This window comes from Rhinatrema bivittatum, chromosome 8 (assembly GCF_901001135.1).
Source record: "Rhinatrema bivittatum chromosome 8, aRhiBiv1.1, whole genome shotgun sequence".
In the NCBI taxonomy this organism is placed as follows: Eukaryota; Metazoa; Chordata; class Amphibia; order Gymnophiona; family Rhinatrematidae; genus Rhinatrema; species Rhinatrema bivittatum.
Window position 1 is genome coordinate 147,717,778 of NC_042622.1, and position 25,611 is coordinate 147,743,388.

General features: G+C 47.5%; 1 protein-coding gene across 3 annotated transcripts in view; it reads right to left on the reverse strand.

The window, feature by feature from the left end:
• Positions 1-19,912, reverse strand: part of LOC115097047 — a 175,401-nt gene extending 155,489 nt beyond the window's left edge. The window contains exons 1-4 of one of the 3 annotated variants that reach the window (XM_029612478.1): positions 19,735-19,909; positions 14,163-16,347; positions 13,037-14,000; positions 5,117-5,242 (exon numbers count right to left, since the gene is read on the reverse strand). In XM_029612478.1, coding sequence (XP_029468338.1) covers positions 5,117-5,242; positions 13,037-14,000; positions 14,163-16,347; positions 19,735-19,861 — 3,402 coding nt within the window. In that variant the 5' untranslated portion in view covers positions 19,862-19,909. Of the gene's footprint in view, positions 1-5,116; positions 5,243-13,036; positions 16,348-19,734 lie in introns of all 3 variants that reach the window. The other 2 variants (XM_029612477.1, XM_029612479.1) reach the window with 2 other exon arrangements.
• Positions 19,913-25,611: the final 5,699 nt, after the last annotated feature.

Sequence of the window (25,611 nt, forward strand, 5' to 3'; positions counted from 1 at the left end):
ATATCAGGAGGAGGCCTCGTTGAGCCCAAATCTAGATAAACCACCTATGCAAAGGGGAAATGAGTTATCAATAGGCGAAACATCTGCTCAATTAGACTCTCTCGATGGGTTTGGGGAAGTCACAGATCAAGAACATGAGGGGGGGTGACATCCCTGGGACTGTGAATGGAAGAGAGAGAGTGCAAGTCACCGATGAGTCTCTAGAGATAATGACACGACCTGCAGTGGTAACTTTGGACTTAGTGTGGGACTTGATGGTATCAATGTCGAACAATATCAAAGGTCTTGAGAGAAAGATTGATACTATTTCAGGGAAAAACCAACAAGATATATCATTAATCCAAAGTCAAGTAAAGATAACTGAAGATAGAGTTAAGAAATTGGAAGAATCTAGCGTGAGGAATATTGAATTACAATCTGCACTAGTTAAGGATAGAGAGATCTAATCCAGACGTATTGAGGTATTTGAGAATAACTTCAAACGGTTAAATTTACGTGTACTTAATTTCCCCAGAGTTGCTGGGGAAATTGCTATAGAAACGTTGAAGAGATTTTTCTTGGAAGTTTTATTATTTCCTGAACATGAAATTCCAGATATAAGCTATTGCTATTTCTTACCCAAGAAAAACTCAAATATAAACGTTATGGAGTTACCCTTTCAAGGAAATTTAACAAGTTTCTTGGAGGATTCAAATAATCCTATAATAGATAGGGGTATTTTGTTAGTATCCTTTATAAGTTTTTCAGACCTGAATAAGGTCATGAAAAAATATTTTTCAATATATCCCATTGTATTTCATGAGAATCCTGTTAAGATATTTCCAGATCTCTCATTTACTACACAGCTTAGAAGAAAACAATTTCTGACTCATCGACAGGATGTCTTAAATTTAGGTTAACACGTAACAGAGGAGAGAGGAGAATAAGCTCACTCAATACATCTAACACACAATCGTATTACAAAAACTGTTTTGCTCAAAGTTACTAACTAAACAAATGACAATATCATACGATGTATATGCTCAAATGATGTAATCTGCAGCCTCTCACCGCGCAATGGGTCGCAGGCTGTTATCAGCTCACAGAGCTTGGTTTTTGTAATCATTTACCGTCATTTGTCCAATTTAGGTTACACATATAGTTTGAGATTTCCCTGTAAATGTGTAATAAGGAAAGAACAAGATGTATATATATTTTTCTCACCAGACCAGTTAAAATTATTTGTCGATCAGAGGAAATTAACCACCTCTTCCCCACTAACAGAAGAAGTATAAAATAATTTGGGGTACTTATTGTGTTTCATGTTTGTTTAGTAATGGTTTAGTATTTCTCCCAATAATATTATTGAGCCTCTAGCAAGGTTGACAAAAGTATATTTTTCCAATTGTTTTGTATAAATTACAATAAGAGAGGAAAGGGAAGGAATATTATCCAACCCTATATCTTGTTGTTTTAGTTTGTAATGATGTTATAATAATGTAAAAGTTTGAAAATCAAATAAAACATAAATTTAAAAAATAAGATAACAGCCCAAAAGCGACATCAGCTCTCTAACTTCCAACGGGTATGGCAGCCATATCTTACATGGAGGGAAAGCGACATGTCGAATGATAATGTTATATAAATAAGTCAAATACGCTTGTCAGTAGTCTGATAAGAGGTTTAATTGATTAAGCTGCTTGTATACATTCTTTATCTCCTTTGGAGGAATACAGATTTCTTGTACAAGTATTATATATGCTTTTACATTCTTCGGGTTAAGGGATACACACATGTATCAAACACTATGATGCTTTGTATGCCAGTATAGTTCACCGGCTCTATGATTATGTATTTACTTGATATGCACTGACTGAATGCACATTAGCTATGTTTATATTTGTTGTTAAAACTGTTCAATAAACATTACATTACAAAAAAAAAAAGAAATAGAGAAAAGAGCACCAAATTTAGCTTTTCAGAAGTCTTAATTGGGAACTAGAGTTCAGCCACTCTCATCTGCTGGAGTCAGAAGAATACTGAAGGATGACAGAGGGTGCACTAGCTTCTATGCGAGCACCCTTCGAAGTTTTCTCTGCCTCCATCTGCTGGAAGGGGGTCATAACCCACTGTCTGGACTGATCCGGGTACGTACAGGGAACCGCCGTTTCCCTCTGAATCTGGCCCGAGATGAGAACGTCCCTCTCGACTTAGGCCTGTCCTCCGGCTGCTGATGAACTTTATTCTCTCTCAGAGATTGAAGCAAATCTTCCAAGTCCTTTCCAAAAAGCAATTTACCCTTAAAGGGCAAAGAACCCAGTTGCACCTTGGAGGACACGTGCGCCGACCAGTTTCTTAACCACAGGAGTCTCCAAGCTGAGACCGCGAATACCATGGATCTCGCCAACGTACGCAACAGGTCGTGAAGGCATCAGCACTGTAGGCCATTGAAGCTTCTAGACGGTCTGCTTGAGCAGCCTCCTCATCCGAGAAACCCGCGTTGGCCTACAACTGCTGAACCCAGAGCAGGCCTGCTCTCAAGGCAAAATTACTGCACATGGCCACCCGCACTCCCAGTGCGGATCCCTCAAAATCTTTTTGAACTGCAACTCCAACTTCCTGTCTTGCAGGTCTTTGAGCGCTGTGGCCCCTGTGACTGGGATCGTGGTCTTCTTGGTGACCGCGGATACCACCGCGTCCACCTTGGGCACTCGTAGCAGCTCTAAAGCATCCTCTGGCAGAGGATATAGCTTATCCATGGCTTTACTCATCTTCAATCCGAGGTCCGGGGTATCTCAATCCCGGAACAGCAAGTCCGTAGCCAAGAAATGGAAAGGGAAGAAGGTAGCAGGGCCCCTCAGACCCAACAATACAGGATCCATCGCTCCCAGTTTGGATTCCTCAGGCGGACCCTCAATGCCCAGCTCAGCGAGAATGGAAGGAATAAGAGGTCCCAACTCCTCCCTCCTAAAGAGACAGACCACCTTAGGGTCGTCCCCTTCCATCACATGCGAGCTCCTTGATGAGCCTTGCTGATGCCCATCAATGTCCCCGCCTACCCCTTGCGGGGGCTTGGGACTGAGGGTCTGGATTCCCAGGGTCAGTATTTTGATCAGCAGTATATGTCCATCTGAGGGACCTCTGTCCGAAGAGGATGTTTAGGTGCTGAGGGATCAGCTCCTCCCGAGACCTAGAGCGTTTCTTGGAAATAGGCTTGGACTCCAGAGAAGTAGATTTTGAGCCAGCCTGCTGCTTCCCTGATTTTTTTTGCCTTGTAAGCCTTATGGAGTAGTAAAACAAACTCAGATGAGCAAGAGGAAGAGGAGTCAGAAGCCCCCTCAGGGCTATCCTCCGATGCAGGCAAATCATGGTGCAAAAAGTCCCTGTCAGCTGGAAACCTTTGCTGAGGGGAAAGGAGAGGCGGCAAACCACCACCACCCCCCCACCCCAAATCGCAGCACAAGTGACAGACCTAAAAAACTGCAAAATGGCCTCCATTCCGGCACTGAGCGGGAACGGATCAGCCCCAACCCGAACTGCAGCAGCTGAACCCGTAGGCACTCGGGCCGACTTAGCTTTAACAACTTTGGCAGCAACAACGGCTCTGGAAGATCCCTACACCCCCCCCCCCCCCCGGGCAAACACGCGGAGCAGAGGCCTTCCCGTGAAAGGCACGCGCGGCACGCTGAAGACCGCGACCCTGACAAACCGAAAGAAATTGAAACTTTTTTTTTTTTTTCAGAAACTTGCCCGGCAGAGGTCCAAGGTGCTGATCCTGTAAGGGTGGAGTGAACCGGGCTCCCCGGTGTCGCACCCAGAGCTGCCCAAGAAATAAATTAGGGTCCTCGACCCTCTGATGCAGCTGCCTCACGATCAGTGGGGGATGGCCCTCTCAGGACCTCACAACTCCCTGGGAGGCTGAAGACAACACTGCCCCTGTTAAAGTAATTGAACTACAAAATTTTTTTTTTAAAGCCAAATTGAATAAGAATAGGAACCAATAGTCCACCTAACTCTGATAAAACCCAGAATAAACTACCACACAATCCAGACTGTAGGTTTTGCACCTCTACCATCTGCTGGAGACAGAGGAATACTGCTGGACTGTAGATGGCACCATTCTATATAAGGCGGATATTGTTTTGAAAACTGCTCTGTCTCCATCTGCTAGAGGGGGGGGGCAAAACCCAGGAGTCTGGACTGATCTGGGTAAGTACAGCGAACTACAAGCGCTGAGCCAAAAAAGCAAAAGAAGCCTTCCCCAGCCTTAAGCTAACACCCGAGTGCAGAGAAAGCAAGAACAAGCAGCTAACACTGGTAGCTAAGAAATTTTTTTTTTTTTTAAACTTTAAGCACACTGAAAACAAAAAGTAAAAGAAGTACTTCCCTGCACAGAAGGCAGCAACAGGCTCCACAGATCCTTCAGGAGAGGGAACTGGCCCCACTAGTTTTCAACCTCCAACGACGAGAGACCAAGCACAGTTCATGGTTCCCAACCCCCTGCTCGTCCACCCTACGACCAGGAAGGATGGCCCCACCAGGATCTACCAACCTCCTGAGAGGGAACTTTTTTTTTTTTTTTAAAACAGGTACAGACTGCAAGTTTTGCATTTCCACCATCTGCTGGAGACAGAGAAATACTGAGGGACTGCAGGTGGCATCTCAGGTTATGTTGCATTGTCAGTAAAACTATCTCCATCTGCTGGAGGGGAGGCAAAACCCAGGAGTCTGGACTGATCTGGGCACATACAGGGAAACGCACTTGTCTGGACTGATCTGGGGTACGAACAGGAACTACATTATAAACACGAATTCTCTTTTATTTCACCTTATCAGGGAGATAAAAAAGCCTGTGCTGTGACATGCAATGCCTTCATCTCGAGCAGAACAGCAGGATTGGTGGGGAAGGAGGGCAGCCAACACAAGACTACAGCAGTACTGAAAGCATTTCCCATCACTCACTGCCGCTGTCTTGTACTTACTACCTGAGCTACTTTAACAGCCCCAACCAATAAAGCAGCAGCTGCTGTCACATTTATGACACTTCAATAAATTGACGAGGGCCAATCCCAGGGCAACCATATATACACAGGCAACAAATACCTGGAAACTCCTTCCATGTGATTGCTCTCCTTACCTCTCCACTCTCCTGAAGACAGTCAAAACGGCGTTCCAGGTCAGCATATTTCTTCCAGTAGCCATAACAGTATGGATAGTGGGATAGGAAGGCGTCAAAGGCCCTTCGGACAGCATAGATGTCATTCTGTAAACAGGGAGGGCATGGAACAATACATCACTCTTCTAAAGCACTCCCTCCACTGGTAGTTCCAGCTCTTGGCTCAAGTTCAACCATACATATTATTCAGCCACCATTTCCTACCTCCAAAGTGCATTTTGCAAACACACTACAGTTAAGTCGGGTCCGGGATCACAACCTGGAAACCTCAAGATTTACAGAGATTCCAGGCACATGCCTGAAGCAGCTGAGCAGTCTCTGTGCTTTCAGATGTCAGGTGAGTTCAGAGATTCAGTGGAGGGTGAAAGCAAGAAACAAAGATGATATCCTTCCACCATGTAAAGCATTTGGCATATGGGGTTCAATTTTAGTCATCCTCAAAAAAGATATCCAAATGTTAGAAAACGTACAGAAAAGGGCCACTAAGCTAATTAAGGGAAGGCAAGGACTTACATAGGAAAATTGGTTCTTACCTGCTAATTTTCGTTCCTGTAGTACCACGGATCAGTCCAGATAGTGGGTTGTGTCCCCTGTCCAGCAGTTGGAACCAGAGAAAAAAAATAACTGAAAGGCATACCATATATGGGCATAGCTCACCCTGCGCTCCTCAGTATAAACATTAACAAAGCAGAAAAAGAAATCAAATAAGGTTAAGCAAGTAACAATTCAACAGTAATAATATAACGCCAATTTGGAAGAGTGTTATACATAGCTCTTAACAATTGTGAAAGTAACATCCGGTGCCTTATGAATCCTTTATTTAATACTTCTGTAAGATAAAAAAGGCATTCACCAGCGCTGCAAAAGGGAAAAGACTACGGGCGGACTGAAGTAGACCGAGAGGGAGTCTGGACTGATCCGTGGTGCTACAGGAACGAAAATTAGCAGGTAAGAATCAATTTTCCTTTCCCTGTATGTACCCGGATCAATCCAGACAGGGGGATGTACCAAAGCTTCCCTAGTTAGGGTGGGACCGAGACAGTCCCGCTCGGTGTACGTCTGCCAAAGGAACCAAATAGGTGCCTGAACGTTGAGACGATAACGCCGAGCAAACGTATGTAAGGATTTCCAAGTGGCCGCTCTGCAAATTTCTTGTGGGAAAACCAGCTAGCTCTCCGCCCAAGAAGTAGCTTGCGAGCGCAACGAATGGGCCTTTAGACCCTCTGGAACCGGCTGGCCCCGGCAGAGATATGCGGACACAATAGCTTCCTTTAGCCAGCGAGCTACAGTAGCTTTAGAGGCCTTCTGCCCCTTATGAGGGCCGCTCCATAAAACAAAGAGATGATCGGAAACTCTGAAATCATTAGTGACCTGTAAGTAGTGCAAGAGAACTCGCTTAACATCCAAACGGCGTAAATCACCACTAACCGAGCTAACAATATCCTCCTGAGAAAAGGCAGGGAGCTCCACTGACTGACTGACATGAAAGGAGGAGACTACCTTTGGCAGGAAAGAGGGAACCATCTTTAAAGAGACCCCCGAATCCGAGAACCTCAAGAAGGGTTCTCTACAGGATAAAGCTTGCAGTTCAGATATCCTCCGGGCGAACAAATAGCCACCAGGAACACTATCTTAAGCGTGAGGTTTTTGAGCATGGACCAACGTAGAGGTTCAAAAGGCGTCTCGCAGAGAACCAGAAGGACCAGGTTAAGACTCCAAGACGGACATGTATGTTGGACGGGCGGATTCAAATGCGTTTTCTTAAGGGGGCTAAGCACCACATCCGGATGGGATGCCACCACGTAACCGTCTAATTTCCCCAAAAGAGAGCCAAGAGCTGAGACTTGAACACGCAAGGAGTTGAAAGACAAGCCCTTGGAGAGACCATTCTGGAGAAAGGAGAGAACTAGAGAGACCGAAGCCCTGCGCGTCGAAACCCCAAGTTCCGCAGACATATTATCAAACTCTCCAAACTTGAACATACGCCAGCGACATAGAGGTTTTACGAGCCCGCAACAGCGTGGAGATGACTTCCTCCTTATAGCCTCTCTTTCTTAGATGCCTCCGTTCAAAAGCCAGGCCGCTAGACAAAAGCGATCTGCCTGCTCAAAAAATACGGAACCTTGTCGGAGGAGATTGTGGAGGTGACAGAGTTGAAGAGGGCCGTCCGACGCGAGATTCACGAGGTCCGTGAACCACGGTCTGCGGGGCCACTCTGGCGCAATGAGAATTACCGGCCCGTTGTGAAACTCTATCCTTCAGAGTACCTTTCCCACCAGAGGCCATGGGGGAAATACATGGAGGAGGACATCGCTGGGCCAGGGCAGGACCAGAGCATCCACGCTCTCCGAGCTGTGTTCCCTTCTGCGACTGAAGAACCTGGGAGCTTTTGCGTTTCTCAGGGGAGCACCAGGTGACTCCTGGTGCCCCCCTGGCGATTGATATAAGCCACCGTCGTTGCATTGTCTGAGAGGACTCTCACCGTCTTGTGGCGAAGCAAGGGAAGGAAGAACTTGAGAGCCAGACGGAATGCCCGGGCTTCCAGATGGTTGATGTGCCGACTGGACTATGGACCACCGGTCCTGAATCGATAGAGACTGGCACACTGCCCCCAGCCGGAGAGGCTGGCATCCGTCGTCACAATCATCCACTGGGGAGACTCCAGGGGCATTCCCTTCAAGAGGTGGTCGAGAGAGAGCCACTGACGACAGTAGATTCAGGAAGTGGTAGAATTGCCTGAAAATCCTCCGAAACAGGCTTCCAACGGGCAAGCAAAGCTTTCTGCAAGGGTCGTGTATGTGCAAATGCCCAGGGAACCAAATCTATGGTGGAGGCCATGGAGCCCAGTACTTGAAGGCAATCCCAGGCCATGGGCTGCGAGAGAGATACGAGAAGCTGTACCTGATTCATGAGCTTGAGCGCCCTGGCTTTGGGTAAGGAGACCTTGGATTTGCGGGTGTCGAAGCAAGCTCCCAGAAATTCCAGAATTTGAGAGGGTTTGAGGTTGCTCTTGGAGTAGTTGACTATCCATCCGAGGGAGGTAAGCAGCAATACGACACGACTCATTGCCGTCACACAGAGCTCCATCGACTTCGCCAGGATAAGCCAGTCATCCAGGTAGGGATGGACTAGGACTCCTTCTTGCCGAAGAAAAGCCGCCACTACCACCATCACCTTGGTGAACGTGCAAGGAGCAGTGGCCAAACCAAACAGGAGAGTCTGAAACTGCAGGTGCCAGCCCAGAATTTAGAAGCGAAGGAACCTTTGGTGATCCTTGCGAACAGGGATGTACAGGTAAGCCTCTGTGAGATCGAGAGAAGCCAGAAACTCGCTGGAACAAACCGCCGCTATGACCGCCCGCAGGGTTTCCATTCGAAAATGGGGAACCTTGAGAGCCCGATTGGCCCACTTGAGGTCTAGGATCAGTCGGAAAGAGCCGTCCTTCTTGGGCACGACAAAGTAAATGGAATACTGGCTGGATCCTTGTTTGTTTGGGGGGGGGGGGGGGGAACAGGAACTATGGTTCCTAGCTCCAGGAGTCTGTCGAGGGTTCGACACACCGCAGGCCTTTTCCAAGTGCCGCAAGGAGATATCAGGTGGCGGTCCGGAAGGTCTCGAGCAAATTCTAAAGCGTAACCATTTCCGATCACATCCAGGACCCATTGATCCATAGAAATTTTGGCCCATTCCCCGAGAAAAAGGGACAGACGTCCACCTAAAATGGGACTGGAGGAATGGGCCTTCCACATCTCATTGTGAGGACTTGGCGCCGGATCCTTGGGGGTTTCCATCTTGGAACGGCAGACGTCCCCTAAAGGAATGAGACCATGCCTGAGATCTGGAGGGGGTATTCCGCTGAAAAGACCCACGCGGCTTGTTGTACCTGCGCTGACCTCTGAAACGAGAGCGCGAAGGAAAAAAGGATTTGGACTGTTTAGGGCGGTCCTCAGGCAGCTTATGAACCTTGCTGTCTCCCAAGGGTTTAATAAGCTGTTCCAGGTCCTCCTCAAAAAGCAACTTACCCTTAAAGGGAAGAGAGCCCAACTGCGACTTAGAAGAGGAATCCGCCGCCCAGTTACATAGCCAGAGTCGTCGCCTAGCAGAGACCGCGAAGACCATGGCTCTTGCCTGTACCCGAAGGAGATCATAAAGGGCATCAGCGCAATACACAATCGCCCTTTCGAGCTGCTCTGTTTGTTCGGCCTCTGCAGCCGGGAGGTTCTGGGTACTGAGTAATTGTTGAACCCACCTAAGGCTCGCCCGCTGCATGAGACTGCTACACACCGTCGTGCGGACCCCTAAGGGCAGCACCTCGAAGATTCGCTTGAGGTATAGCTCCAACTTGCGGTCTTGAAGATCTTTTAAAACTGTCGACCCCACCACTGGGATTGTAGTGCGTTTGGTGATCGCGGACACTGAAGCATCAACCTTGGGGACTTTAAACATGTCGAGGGCCGGATCTGGCAGGGGATACAGCTTATCCATCACCCTGCCCACCCGGAGGCCAGAATCGGGGGATTCCCATTCCTGGAGTAGGAGCTGCATAAGCACAGGTTGAAACGGGAAGGTACGAGGCGGAGCTCGTAAGCCACCTAGGACCGGATCCACGGTGCGGGAAATGGATGCACTGGCAGAAGTGGAGGCACTGGTGGTATCTTCCGGTGGGACTTCAATCCCTAGCTCATCCAGAACAAAGGGAATAAGCGGATCCAGCTCCTCGCGTTTAAATAACCGCAGGACCCGTGGGTCATCTCCTTCTACGGGTGGATTCACAAGCAGCAGATCTGGATCTGAATCAGAATCTGGCAAAGGAGCAGGATGTGGAGGGTGAAGAGTATCTGAATCCCCGGGTATAGCGCGGACCCTAGTAGCCCCCTGTGGGTCCGGTGGGCCAGAGCCTTGGCCACTGACCAAATGAGGAATCTTAGCCGGGGGAGGGTCCAGAACGGGATCCCCCTGTGCCTCCAAGCTGGCCAAAAAAGACCTGTGTAGAAGCAGCACGAACTCTGTGGAAAAACCATGGTAAGGCTTGTCAGGTACCTGTGGTGGAGGGGCCCCTTGAGAATCAAAATGTGTAACAGGGGGGCCCATGGGACTTAAGTCAGGCGGAGAGTGTAATAAATCGGGCTCCCCTCCCCCCTGAGGTTCTGAAACTATTTCGAGGTCCGGGCACAAAATGGCCACCATTCCTGCGATTTTCTGAGGGAGGGCCAGCCCAGACACACGCTTAGCGAACCGACCCCAGGTCGTCAACTTAGAAGCAGTCCCAGAGGGTCCATCCCCTCCAGGAAAGCAGACAGAGCAGAGCCCTTCGCGGGAGAGCCGCAAAGCAGGCTCCCCGCAGGCAAGGCAGAGAGGTGACCTTGGCATCGGCTGCAAGAAATCAGCTGAGCTGAAAAAAATAGTGAAGTGCAGGAGCCGGAAAAACAGCTGTGAGGTGCTTAAATCCCTGCCGGTCAGCGTAAAAACCGCATAAATAGACTTTTTACCTCTGCTTCAGATTAGAACAAGCAGAAATACTGTCTCCTTTAATCCCCTTTGTTTTTTTTGTTGGTTAGGTTTTTTTTTAAACTTTGTTGAACTTTCACAACAAAGGAATGGCAACATCTCTGCAAGGGGACCTGAGGTAAGAACATCTCAGGGGAGACCAAAACAGTAAGGGGGAGTGACTGGACCACCAGTATCACCCCTGTGCAGGGAAATTGTTATGGCTACCGGGAATTGGAGTCCTAGGCTGAATAATCAAAGGGAAATCCCCTCTAGGACTCCTTAAGAGCTAGGAGACAGAACTGTCTCCTGTAAATTTAAAAATTCTGTTCCAACTTTTTTTTTTTTAATATTTTAATACTTGCTTGACCCAATGTAGGAGAAGAAAACACTGAAATATCTCTGAGGAGAGGAACCGCAGGTTTGTCTGACTGCATCTGCTGGAACCAGAGAAATACAGAGAAGCGCAGGGTGAGCTATGCCCATATATGGTATGCGTTTCAGTTATTTTTTTCTCTGGTTCCATCTGCTGGAAAGGGGTCACAACCCGCTGTCTGGACTGATCCGGGTACGTACAGGGAAATACTATTTATCTTAATAAAGAAGAGACTTAAGACTTAAGACTTAGTTACACTGTTCCAAATAATTACATTTTATTAACGCTGGCCATTGTGGTTATGACTCCAAGAGACATATATTAAGCATTTTCTCAGACTAAACAAGAAAGAAGAATACATGTAAGGGAAAATTGCTCATCCAGGGATTCTAAGCCAAGAATTATAAATTCCAGTTTGCAAGGGCTGCAAACAGGAATGATTTAAGGGATCACCAGAAGGGACAAATTAACTCAGTTATTGGATTAAGTGTATGCAAATATATATATGATGAATAATCATCAGGGTTTAGAAAACTTACTCACCCACTTGCCTGAGGCAAGTGGATATTCTTGGCTTGCGAGGTAGTGTCTTCACCTTCAATCAGGGCCCAGGAAGCAGAAGGGAGGAAAGAGGGCTGGAAAAGGGATAGGGGAAGCAGGGAACGAGTAAAAGGCTGGGGGTGGGTGTGAGGACAGGGCCAAATGGGAATGGAGGGATAAAAGGATTATTTAGCAAATGCAAATCTATGAAGCCAAGCAATAGCCTCCTCATTAACTGAGTTCAAAGTTATGAATTCGCCTCATGTTTGTAGAGGGTGAGACCGTATGCTGGAGGGCCCCGGAGGAGCCGACCCCTCCCTCAGCACAGCCTGCACAAAGCCCGCCCCGACTGAAACGCGACCAGGACGAACCCCACACCCGACACGCGGGTCATCTCAAGAGGGAAGGAAGCACACGGAGGACCCGGGAAAAAAAAAAACAAAAAAGCTACGAAAAGTGATCCCCATGGGAAAAAACAGCCCCTCTTACCGCTACCGGGAGAGTAGGAAGTCATCCACAGCTCAGTGCTGTCTTGCTGCCAGAAAAAACTAAGGCCTTTTTTTTTTCCCAAAACAAAAACTTTACTTGAGCTCTGAGACTAAACTCCTAAGAGAAATCTCAGAGCCAGGAGCAGAAACCCGATGGAGCCTGCAGCCGCCGCAACAGCCTCATGTCGGGGAGGGATCTGGACAAACATTTACACCCCACGGGCGCACAGACGAGCTCACAAAAGGGTGACAACCTCCAGCTTGTCTGCCTCAACTGGATGGGGTAGAACCCAAAAAGGATTCCTTAAAAAGAAAAAGAAAAACTACTGGGAGGAAGGCTCAAAAGAAAAAAGTCAGTCAAAAACTGCAGACCTGCAGGTTTAGCACCCTCTGCCATCTGCTGGAGACAGAGAAACACTGAGGAACTGCAGGTAGCACTGGGGTTTAGGATGCAGTGTCAGTGAAAATTTATCTGTCTCCATCTGTTGGCAGGGATGCATAAACCCAGGCGTCTGGACTGATCCGGGCACGTACAGGGAACATGCAACACAGTCTGTCTCTCCACAAGTGCAGAAGGGTTAGCTGTGAAGGCTGGCTGTGTGGACAGCAAGAAGATTAAGGGAAAAAGGGACTGGGGGAAAAAACTACACAGGTAAGGATGGAGAGAGAAAGGGAATGGGAAAGGGTGGTATGCCTCACCGGAGAAGAAATGCACTTTCCATATACTCCCACTGCCCCCTTCAAAACAATCGATTGGAAGAACGGATAAGAGGGTACTTAGCCAGTGCATTTTATCTCTGCAAAGCAAGCCTTACAGAAATTTTCAAATCACTAATTGTTGTGGACTCCATGAAAATTAGGCCATTAAGGACTGGAACAGAGAACCCATTTTCAGCTGATAGCTCATATTTGGAAGTTGGAAAGGAATGTTTTTCATGGATGCAGGACAAAACACAGATTCCACAGGTTACCTGATTTTTCTATGCCTACCTCCTGTTCCACATACTGCAAAAGTTCAGTCCAGACAGCGAAGTCACAGGGATTTTCCATGGCAGCTTTCCAGTACTTCTCAAACTCTGGTGGGAAAGGGAGGATCGCCCCCTGCTGCACGTTGTTGACAGCTGCCAATTCCTCTGCCTGGTACAAGTTTGCTGTTGGCCCCGCCATTCCATCTATAGTTACTGTTACCTCCATACTATTTCCAACTCCTAGCGCCTCCACGCCAACCTTAGCTGCCATCATCGCTGCACTGTCACTAGCTGGTTGCCTTTCCACGTCATCTGCTGATGATCCTGCCATGCTGTCACTAGTACCCAGTTTCTCCTCACTGCCACCTACCGGAAGCCCCTCATTTTCACCAGTGGCTAGCATGACTATACTGTCACTAGTGGCAGGCTCTTTCATGCTTTGACTAGTGGCTGCTTTCTCCATATTGCCACCTTCTAGTGGCCTCACCATACTAGAAAGAGTAGCTGGATCTACCATGCTACCAACCAGCAGCCTCTCTACACTGTCACCTATCGGCACCTTTACACTATCAGTAGGGGCCAGCTCCATCATGCTGCTGTCAGTTACTGCCACCAGCATACTGTTGTTAGTAGTGGCCATCTCCATATTGTCTGTTCTTGGTCCCTGCACGCTGTCACTATGTGCTAGTTCCACTACACTGCTGTCCTCTATCGGTCCTGCCCCAATCTTATTAACGGCTGGTTCCACCACACCACTGTAAGCTATCAGTCCCTCTGTAATCTTTCTGGGGGCTGGTTCTACCACATTGTTGTCCACTATTGGTCCTGCTCCAATCTTAGTAGTGGATGGTTGCACTATACCAGTGTTGGTTATCAGTCTATCTGCAGTCTTACTTGTAACTGGTTCTACTACCCTACTGTCAGCTATCGACCCCTCTACATGGTCACTCATGACTGGTTCCACTACATCAGTGTCAGCTATCGACCCCTCTACATGGTCACTCATGACTGGTTCCACTACATCAGTGTCCGCTATCGACCCCTCTACATGGTCACTCATGACTGGTTCCACTACATCAGTGTCCGCTATCGACCCCTCTACATGGTCACTCATGACTGGTTCCACTACATCAGTGTCAGCTATCGACCCCTCTACATGGTCATTCATGACTGGTTCCACTACATCAGTGATAGCTATGTGTCCCTCTATAAACTTGCTTAGAGTTGGTTCCACACCAGTATCTGTTATAGTCCTCTCTGCACTCTTGCTGGTGGCTGGTTCCACCACGCTAGTGTCACCCATCGGTCCCTCTGCACTCTTGCTGGTGGCTGGTTCCACCACGCTAGTGTCACCCATCGGTCCCTCTGGGCTCTTGCTGGTGGCTGGTTCCACCACGCTAGTGTCACCCATCGGTCCCTCTGGGCTCTTGCTGATGGCTGGTTCCACCACGCTAGTGTCACCCATCGGTCCCTCTGGGCTCTTGCTGGTGGCTGGTTCCACCACGCTAGTGTCACCCATCGGTCCCTCTGGGCTCTTGCTGGTGGATAGTTCCACCACGCTAGTGTCACCCATCGGTCCCTCTGCGCTCTTGCTGGTGGCTGGTTCCACCACGCTAGTGTCACCCATCGGTCCCTCTGTGCTCTTGCTGGTGGCTGGTTCCACCACGCTAGTGTCACCCATCGGTCCCTCTGTGCTCTTGCTGGTGGCTGGTTCCACCACGCTAGTGTCACCCATCAGTATCTCTGCTCTCTTGCTGGTGGCTGGTTCCACCACGCTAGTGTCACCCATCGGTCCCTCTCCTCTCTTGCTGGTGGCTGGTTCCACCACGCTAGTGTCACCCATCGGTCTCTCTGCGCTCTTGCTGGTGGCTGGTTCCATCACGCTAGTGTCACCCATCGGTCCCTCTGCGCTCTTGCTGGCGGCTGGTTCCACCACGCTACTGTCACCCATCGGTACCTCTGCACTCTTGCTGGTGGCTGGTTCCACCACGCTAGTGTCACCCATCTGTACCTCTGCGCTCTTGCTGGTGGCTAGTTTCTTCACACTGCTGCCTGCTAGCGATTCTTCCACACTAATACTAGCTTCCATCTCTATTGCCTCCATGCTGTAAACATCTACTGGCTCCTCCATATTGTTGCTAGTCCCTGTATCCATTGCAGAGTCACTAGCTAGTGAACCGTTAGTTGCTGTCACCTCCATTCTGCTGCTGGTCACTAGCTCTGCCAAACTTTGGCCAGCCTGCAAATCTTCCATACCACCACTAACAGCTAGTACCTCCATGCTTTCACTAGCTAGCTGCTCTTCCATATCATTAGCAGCTATTGAATCCATGCTGTCACTTGTCAGTGGCTCTTCAGTACCATTGTTAGTGGCCGTCACCTCCATGCTTTTGCCAGCTGCTATGTCCTCTATACTGCTGCTGGCTGTTGACTTTGTTATACTGTCACTAGCCGCTGCCTCCTCTATACTGTTGCTACTTGCAGGCTTTACCATGCTGTCACTAGCCGCTGGCTCCTCTACACTGTTGCTACTTGCAGGCTTTACCATGCTGTCACTAGCCGCTGGCTCCTCTATACTGTTGCTACTTGCAGGATTTACCATGCTGTCACTAGCCGCTGGCTCCTCTATACTGTTGCTACTTGCAGGCTTTACTATGCTGTCACTAGCCACTGGCTCCACTATGCTATCCATTATGACAGGCTCTGCCAGGCTGTTACTAGCCACTAGCACTTCTATGCTGTCACCAGCCACCAGCTCTATACTAACACTAGTCATGGTCTCTACCATGCTCTCACAAGCTGCCGGCTTCCCTAAGCAAATGCTAGTCAGAGCCCTGCTGTTGCTATCCACCAGCTCCTCTGTCTTGACAATAGTCATGGGCTCCACTATGTTTTTGCTAGCCACAAATCCTTCTATGCTGTTACTAGTCATGAACTCTGCCACTCTGTTACTAGTTTCTATACTATTGCTAGTCAGAGGCTCTGGCTTGACATCATTAGACATCTGCATAATGCTGGCAGCTTTTGGTTCTTCTCTATCATCAGTGGTTACTGGCTCTGCCACACTCTCTATACTGTTGGTAGTCACTGGCTCCCATATGCTGCCACTGGCTGCTGGCCTCTCTACACAATTGCTAGCCACTACCATCTCCACGAAGTTATTGGCATGTGGACTGGAGCACTGGGAAGATTCAGCAGTAACAAAGGACATATCGAGCCCAAATGTGTCTGCTGCACCGGTGGAGTCAATTCCATTGCAAGAAGCTTGTCTCATCTCGGTGTTTTCTTCTTTGCTATCACCCTCATCCATGGGGATCAAATCTTGTTTCTGACCTAAGACACAAAAGTTAGAAACACCATGAACGGCTGTGTCCCTTCATTATGACACTGTCCCAATGGTCTAAAACAGGGGTTTCATATCTGGGGTACACCCTGGAACAAATGTAATAAGAATGTTTCCTCAGATTAAAGTTTGGATAAATACTTTAGTGTATTTCCCACAAAACCCCAAGACCAGAACAAAAAATTATGGGCCCTTTATTTGGACCAGGGTCACCCACTCCAGACTCCAAAAGTCACAAACAGGTCTAGATTTTGATAAACAGATTTGCATATACTACCTCTATTGTATGCAAATCTATCACATGTATAACCGTTATCTGAAAACCAGACTTATTTGAGGCTCTTGAGGATTGAAGTTGGCCACCCCTGGTCTAAAAGAAGGGCCTCAAATATTCTCTGACCTTAGATTTTAGATAAAATTTCTTATTAAATCTGTCTACATGGAGGAACAATAATTTTCCTTAGTGTGTGATCGGATCCAAACCTTAGGACGGGGGGAGACTGAAGGTCCGCTATTGTAGAGTATTGAAAATAAAACCATAAAGGTGGTTTGCAGAGAAAACATTTTGAGAAAAACAGCAGTTTGGGACTAGCAATCAGTTTTTTTAAAAGTTTGGGGTGGGGACACTTTAAAATTAAATTTTTAAATAATCACAACACAGAAGAGAGAAAAAAGAAAACCCCTCCCCCCACCGCTGCTAGCGTTGCAGCGTGGAAAGAGGCCAAAATGTCATCTGTTCCCGCACTGAGCGGGAACAGATCTGAAGAAATGAGTTGTGGGCGTCCCGGCCGTGCCAGCTCCCGGCGTGACCTAGAATCGCCGCTGCCGACAGCTCCTGAAGAGCCCTCCCCCCCCCCCCCCGGGGAGGTAGTAGAAGTATAGGCCGTCTCAGAAAATGCCACGCTGCAGGCCGCACCACGCAGCAGCAAAGAAAACCGGCTGAGGAGAAAAAAATCTCCACACACACCGTGGCTGTCCCTAACAGTAAAGAACAGGAGAATGGCAACAGACCTGGCCGGTTCAAAGAAAAAGTTTGCCCTTCTAATTTAATTTTTTTTTTTTTTTAATACGACCTGGTGTGCCCGGTCCTGTGCTCTGTGGGGTGAGGGAGCCGGGCTTCCCGGTATCACCCCAAGCGCTGAAGTCAGCTGGGCAGATCAACCCTTAACTGCAGGAGCCTCTACTACCAGTGCTCCGTGGGGTGAGTGAGCCAATAGGGGTGTGCATTCATTTTCACCGTATTGGCGATCCGCAATGTATATTGCACTATTCGTAGTATTCGTGGGGAAGCGAAACGTATCGCGATTCCCCACGAATACACGAATCTTCGCCGAATTATACGGCCACCTAAATAAAAATTTAAACAAACCCCCAACCCTCCTGAACCCCCCTCAAGACTTACCAAAACTCCCTGGTGGTCCAGCGGGGGTCCAGGAGCCATCCCTGCACTCACACCCTCGGTGCCGGTTTCATCATGGCGCCGATAGCCTTTGTCACAGGGGCTATCGGTGCCATTGGTCAGCCCCTGTCACATGTTTCCATTTTGTGCTCCTATCACGTGACAGGGGCTGACCAATGGCACCGGTATCCCATCTGACATAATATGGGCAAAGGCTATCGGCACCATTTTGAGTACTGGCACCGGATGGCCAGAGTGCAGGTCGCTCCGGGACCCCAGGGACTTTTGGCCAGCTTGGGGGGGCCTCCTGACCCCCACAAAACTTGCCAAAAGTCCAGCGGGGGTCCGGGAGCGACCTCCTGCACGTCAGCAGTCCGATGCCAGTACTCAAAATGGCGCCGATCGCCTTTACCTTCATTATGTCACAGGTACCGACGGTCGGCCCCTGAGACATAGTGAGGGCAAAGGCGATCGGCGCCATTTTGAATACTAGCAGCCGATCGCCTTTGCCCTCACTATGTCACAGGGGCCGACCATCGGTACTTGTGACATACTGAGGGCAAAGGCGATCGGCGCCATTTTGAGTACTGGCATCGGACGGCCGGCGTGCAGGAGGTCGCTCCCCGACCCCCGCTGGACTTTTGGCAAGTCTTGTGGGGGTAAGGAGGCCCCCCCCCAAGCTGGCAAAAAGTCCCTGGGGGTCCAACAGGGGTCCCAGAGCGACCTCCTGCACTCCGGTCATCCGGTGCCAGTACTCAAAATGGCACCGATAGCCTTTGCCCATACTATGTCACAGGGGCTACCGGTGTCATTGGTCAGTCCCTGTCACATGGTAGGAGCACAAGATGGCACCGATGACCATGTGACAGGGGCTGACCAATGGCACCGGTAGCCCCTGTGACAAAGGTTATCGGCACCATGATGAAACTGGCACCGAGGGTGTGAGAGTGCAGGGGATGGCTCCCGGACTCCCCTCTGGACCACCAGGGAGTTTTGGTAAGTCTGGGGGGGGGGGGGGGGGATGGGGGATGTACTTAATTTTAATTTTAGCTGGGACACAAATAGAAATCGCTGTATTAACGCATCGGGGCGCTCCCCGACTAATCCGAATCACGAATGCAACGTATGGTGTCCCTATAAGCCAAGCTCACCAGTATCACCCCAAGTGCTGCAGCCGGCTGGGCAGAAGGGTTCTCAACCCTTAACCCCAGGAGCCTCTGCTACCAGGGGGGATGATCCCCTCAGGTCCTGCCGACCCTTTGGGAGGCTAAAAACTCCTTCTCCAAATTTTTTTTTTTTTTAAACCAGCTATCCTCTCTGGAAAACTAATCTTCCTATTTCCTTTTTTTTTTTTTCAACTAACTACAGACTGTAGGCTTTGCACCTCCATCTGCTAGATGCAGAGATGGCACCTCAGGGTATAGGGCAGAGTCAGCCAAAACTTCTCTGACTCCATCTGTTGGTGGGGAGGCAAAACCCAGGAGTCTGGACTGATCCGGGTACGAACAGGGAACCAGTTTTTAAAAAATAGTTTGGGGTGGGAACACTTTAAAATTTAATTTTTAAATAATCACAACACAGAGCGCAAACCCTTTGATTTTTAAAGAAAAAAATCACGAGGCAGAGGAGAATATTCGTTAACATTTAAAGAAAAATATTGTTTTTCATGTGGAAGAGAACTCAATATTTGAAGGGGGAGAAAGACAAGAATACTATTTGTTACGTTACTGTTACCTCCCACATTTAAATAAGTACATAAAATTTGAACAATTGTGGGAGAAAGTTCAACTCCAATATATATTTAAACATTCAGGAACTGGCAAAGCCCTGGAATGCGGTCAGAACCCGCCTCTGCGAACGACCAAACACCAAAGCGTCTGGGCCTTTTTTCCCTTCTATCGCTTTCAACCTGGGACATCGCCATGGCCGCCTCTACTGACGTCACCTATCTCCCTCATCTCGCGCGAGAGTCACTAACCCGCCGCCGTTTCCCCACAGATCGTTGCCTCCTCTGGCGGCGGCTGCTCCACATCCTTTCTCGAACCACCGGCATTCACCGAGGCTTCTAAACCCGCCATCGTTGTCGCTGACGCTTCCGCCGCCATATTCCAAGGCCCACTCTCCCTCTCCCAAAGGGCTCTGCTACGGCGTCTGCGCGTGACGTCACACGCAAGAAGGCGGGGCCTCTGAATGGTTCGGGTGGTCGCAGTGAATATTCCTCCACCTCCCAGGGCAGAGGAACTGCGGGAAATAATGAAGACGTTCTCTTCCTTGGATTGCTCTGGTCTCCAGCTCTTACAATCTCTTCCATCTTCTTAGATTTAAATGCCTCCTTTCATCTTAGGGATATTTATTTTTATTTAATATTTCCGCTTTATTGCAGTACGGCTGAGAGAAGGGAAAAGAACATATAACCTGGGAACTTAATACTATAAAACTACAAAACGTATGGTCTATATCACAGCATCCCTGCATAAGCAGATGTCTACCTTTTTGAAAATATAGAAACCCTATTTGGAGTAGGCTCGTCGCCTACCGATGTTACCAAAACTATAGTAGAGATGGGCTTCGCTTAAATGAATTGTATGCTTCGTTCATTTGTGACCTTTACCATCATCACTTAAAACCCTGTGACGTAACACTGTTTTTGTACCATCCTGTTAGAGTTTGCAATATGCTCTAATCAGTCTTGCTGAAACTACATACTGGATTGTGTGAGCCGGGTAACCTATTGTCCTGTGTAAATGGGTGCTTATTAGGAGATGGGAGGGGGTGTTTTGGGCGATATGTTAAATAATCAAAACAGATTACTGAAGGTGAGAAGTGGTTTATTGTTTACATTTTTTATTTTATTTATTTAAAGGATTTTTATATACCGGGGCACGTTAGAAACATCACCTCGGTTCACGGTGTAACATAACTTAGCAACAAGCTTTACAATAGTTTAATGTCTAACATATTAAGTGACTTCATTCAATAAATCTTTAATTGGGTTTTTTTTTCAAACTACAAAACATGGTGTGAATTTCATAGTACATAGGAGAAAACCTAGGCATAAGAGACTCATAGTTGAAAGATAACTAGCAGTAAGATGGCTGGAGATGCTGAGGTCAGGGGAAGACCAAATTGTGAAGGTACTATAAACTAGTACTGCCCCTGCTGCTTTCTGATCCTCTTGCCTATGGATACCATAATCTTAAACCTAGACCTGCTAGTCTGAATAGTCTGATTTTTTTTAATGTATAAAATAGGCAACTACAACAAGACAATGGAAAGTATAGAATGGAAAAATCTATATTATTCCACTTAGATATGTGGAATTAAGGTTTAACAAATAAGGTGTAAGACCTTTTTTATTGGACTAGCTTTAAAAAATTATCCTGTCATCATCAGGGCTATGACGACTGTTCCTTCTAAGCCAGTGGTTCTCAACCTATTTCCCATCTTGACACACACATCAGGGACAATGCTTACGTGTGACACACTGCTCATTATAATCCACGGCAAAAATAAAAGTAATAGTGGGCCTTTATTTATTGTTAAGAATGACACAAGGGAAAGATAAGTACTCTTTCTGAACAGAAATTACATAAATAGTAAACCGGAACAGCTCCAACTTCCAGCACTCAAACAGCAACCACCTTACCTAAGAAAAAGGCAACACTGAAAATATTACACCAGCCCTTAATACTCCAATACTACTTCTATTAGGAAAACAGAGCAAGCCAGGCTGCTATAGAGCCCTGCACAGAAACTACATGCCAGCAGAATATCTCACCTCAGTCACATGTGCAAACCCTCACCTAACAATAAAGAGACCATAAAGCAGAAACAGAAACATGCAGACCAAAACTGAACTGGAAACCACAATAAGTGAGAGGCTTTGTATGCAGTGCAACAAAAGAAAAAAAGAAACATCATCAGTCCTCAAAACAAATCAAGAAATATAAAATCAATAGCAGTAAAACCATACTAACAAAAAGAAAGTATTTCAAAACAGCTGATGAATGGAATCATAAGTAAAAAATATCAAAACTTTCCAGACTTCAATAAAATATTTTAAAACAGCAGACAAAGATCCAATAATTAAAAATAATAAAGATAAAAAAAAAATGTTCTGCTCTCCATACCTGGAAACGTTTGATTTCCAGATGCTCTGAGATTGTTGTGAATTGGGGGGGTGCAACTTTCTCACACACATATACACATGTTCTCTACTTACATAGGTTCTCAATCACACACACACTTTCTCATACACTCAGTCTCTTAATCATACATACACATGCTCTCACTTAAACATACAGATTCTCAATCACATACTTATATGCTGTCACACACAGAATCTCAATCACTTACACATGCTCTCTTTCACAGTTTCTCAAATCACACACACACAGGCTGTCAATCACTGACATACATGCTGTCACTCACACACCGGATCTCAAACACATATGCTCACTTTCCCCCAATTGAACAACTAGCAGCAGCAACAACAGCCTCCTCCTCTTCCAGCCTCAAGAAAGGAGTCCCATCGGCCATGGGGGCTGACGTTGCTCTGGGCCCCGCTACTCTTCTGCTTTGGGGCCATGCTGCAGCACTTGTACTTAGCATGGTCTCTTCTTCCTGTGCGCATGGCCACTGCTCACCACTTCCTCTTCTGGGCCTTGGGGGGGCAGGAAGAAGAGACCATGTTGTGAGTGCTGCTAACTCCAGCTCTCCTGCTACATTCCGCCTGAGCTATCAGCATTTTAAGCCTGGGCACAGGAAGAGTTCTCATCTCGCTGGGGCAGGGGGAGCAGCTGGGCCAGCAGAGGACCAGGAAGTATGGCAACACAGCTGCATGTGCTTGGCGACACACCAGTTGAGAACCTCTGCTCTAAGCATGTGCAAGGACATATAGAAAAAACAGCGCAGAGAAATTCCAATATTTGCATTATACTGACTTATAGCGCACAAATTTGATCTGTTTTTTAAAAAACTGAAAAAAAGAACACTTTTGCACAAGTAGCCTTTCAAAAATTAGAGGGATCATTGGCCATGGCTAATGATGAAGAGAGGATAACTAGTGTTGCCAATGGCCCGGATTTCTTCTGGACTGTATGGATTTTTGCTTTCATGTCTGGAAGGCAAAAGAAGGGCTAAAATGTCCAGAAATAGTCTGGATTTTAGTCTTCCGCAATTTATTAAACCCCTCCTGGACATCCTCCCAAGATATCTCCAGAGCTTGAAGAACACCCCTAGCCCTTTTCGCATGGATTTCCAAAGCCAGAGACAGAAGAAGGTCCCCCTTAAAGAAGCCAGCGGATATGGAGGCCTCCCCAGGTCTCTTAATCGTGCAAAATGCCTGGTGCAAGAAGTGGAAGAACTGCGGAGAAAAGTCCCAAGTTTGGAGGGAGGTCATTATCCCCCCCTCCGAAACAGCCACCTTGGAAGGGAGAAGGATCGGACATGCAGGAACCGCAAACATCATGTCAGCCTCCTGATTCATTCCCACCAAGGCCCAATCGGCAGAGCTGCCTACAGCCCCCCAGGCCTGCCGCATCTGCCTGGAGGAAGAAGCGGTGTCACTGTCTGAAGAGCCCGCCCACGAGGTTTCCCCGGGGATTTCTCCCAATCAGACACAGGCCAAGCTCAGAGGTCCCTTCTCTGACGCAGCGCATCTGACCCCACATGTGCCACGCCTGCAGTCTTGTTCTGATTTCTCCATGTGCGCACACCTTGGCTTGCAGGCCCCCCCCAGCAGCGCTTCAGAAACCCAACCCCTACCAGCACTAACAGCGATTGGTAGTTCCTGTGGAGCATTTCAGTGACTTAGCCCTCCATCCCTACTCATAGCAATCAGGAGCTCTGCCATGTGGCCCAGCCCGATGCCTCTCTCTTGGAGCCTTGCCAATAACTTTAATTCTTTTCAAATGGAGACTAGCCCAAAGTCTCTCTCTGGGGGGGGGAGGAGAGAGAAACGAGGAAGGCCAGAGGAATCGCCAGCCTCAGGTACAAAGAGGCAACTAGATTTTTTTGTTGTTGTTGTTAATATGTAAACATCTTCTGACTGGGAGTTGATAAATTGATCTTGTTCTGCTGGCCAGAGGCAGTGGCCTGGCTCCGGGTCTGACAGGCTCAAGATCCAACATTGAGCTGCTGCACCATCAGGTCCTACCCTCTGCTGGAGGCAGAAAATACTGGACTTTCCTGGAGTTGCACCACCCCTAAGTAGTAGCAATATTGTCACACTGGGAAAACAGTGTTCTCTATCTCCATCTGCTGGTAGAGGGAAACAAACCACACATGTTATCTGGACTGGTGTTGCTGTACAACACGGAAACATAGATTTTCTTCATCATCTACTCTTAAGGTTCTTGAGTTTATCTTCATATTTACTCACTTCTGCTTTGAGACTTTACCTCAGCCTAAGGCATTTGCATGCAATCTTCCACACACTCTATACATGATTCTGACTCCTACAATCACTTTTTAACATCGGTAAAATAAGTATGTACTTCATAACATTTTTCATAAAGCTTCTCAAACTTCTCTTCTAAGGCCAAAACAACTGCCTGCACAACTTCTCTCACTCTGGCCTGTGACACTGTTGGGGAAGGTGCTTCTCCTATCGCCTCTGCCATTTTGGGGTCAGTCCGCCTTCCTTTCTCTTTGCGCACAACTAACTCAAGGACATTTCAAATCTGAGAGCAAAAACACTGATAGTTTGTTTCCTGAAACTCTTGCACAAAAATGGGAAAAGTTCAAAATGCTTAGGGAATTGATTTTAGCTGCAGGAATGATTAAAAGAGAGGCGAGGAGCCGCTACCTTATCTTGGTGTCTGAACTTTTTCAACAAACAGTGGTAATGTGTAATGTCTATGCTCCTAATACTTATGATCCTCATTTTTTTCGAGGAATTTATGCTCATTTGATCCCCTATTTATCGGTTGTTCTGGTTGTTGGGGGAGATTTCAATACTATACGAGACCCTCAAATAGATGCTTCTCAGGGACGATGCTGTGAATCTGGCCAGGGCAAGGGCCCATCATTGTTGGAAAATACTCTGCATTTGTTAGATGCCTGGCGAACCCTACACCCGAACGAGAAGGACTTTACACATGTTTCGCGAGCGCACGCAACCTTTTCCCACATAGATTATTTTCTCGTCAGTGCACATGTTTTTTCTTGTCTCTGGGATGCTGGAATTGACAATATAGTGATTTCAGATCATGCCCCAGTATGGGTAGACTTCCGGTTTTCCGATCCTAGACCTACGGCACGCATCTGGCGCTACCCTTACTTTTTGGCCTCCGACGAGAAATTTAGAGACCTAGTGGGTACCAAATGGGCTGATTATGCGCTTCTTAATGAGGCTCATCAATCACAACCTATATTATTCTGGTATACCACGAAAGCTGTATTACGAGGTGAAATTTCCTATGTTGCCCATCGACGTAAGATGCTTAATCAACGTATTCTGTCCCTTAGTGCCCAACTACGCAAAACGCGTCTTCGACTGGCTGCCTCGGGAACGCACGAGTTGCGCACCCAGTAATTATCCCAACAATATGCATAAAATTCCCTGCTTCATCAATGAGCAAAAAAAATTATGTTGTATTATCATTACCGATTATATCAATTTAGCAATAAAGCCAGGAAGATGATGTCCAACTTAATCAAATCTACCCGTTCCAGTCGTTTTATCCCTGCGCTGCGGAGCCCCTCTGACCTTGTGGTATGGGATACTTCTGCTATCTTACGATGCTTTCGGAACTTTTTCTCATCTTTATATGCTACGGAGGGGTGGAATGCGGAGGCCTGTGACCGGTTTTGTGCACAAATATCCCTTCCATGTTTAACAAGGGAGCAGCAT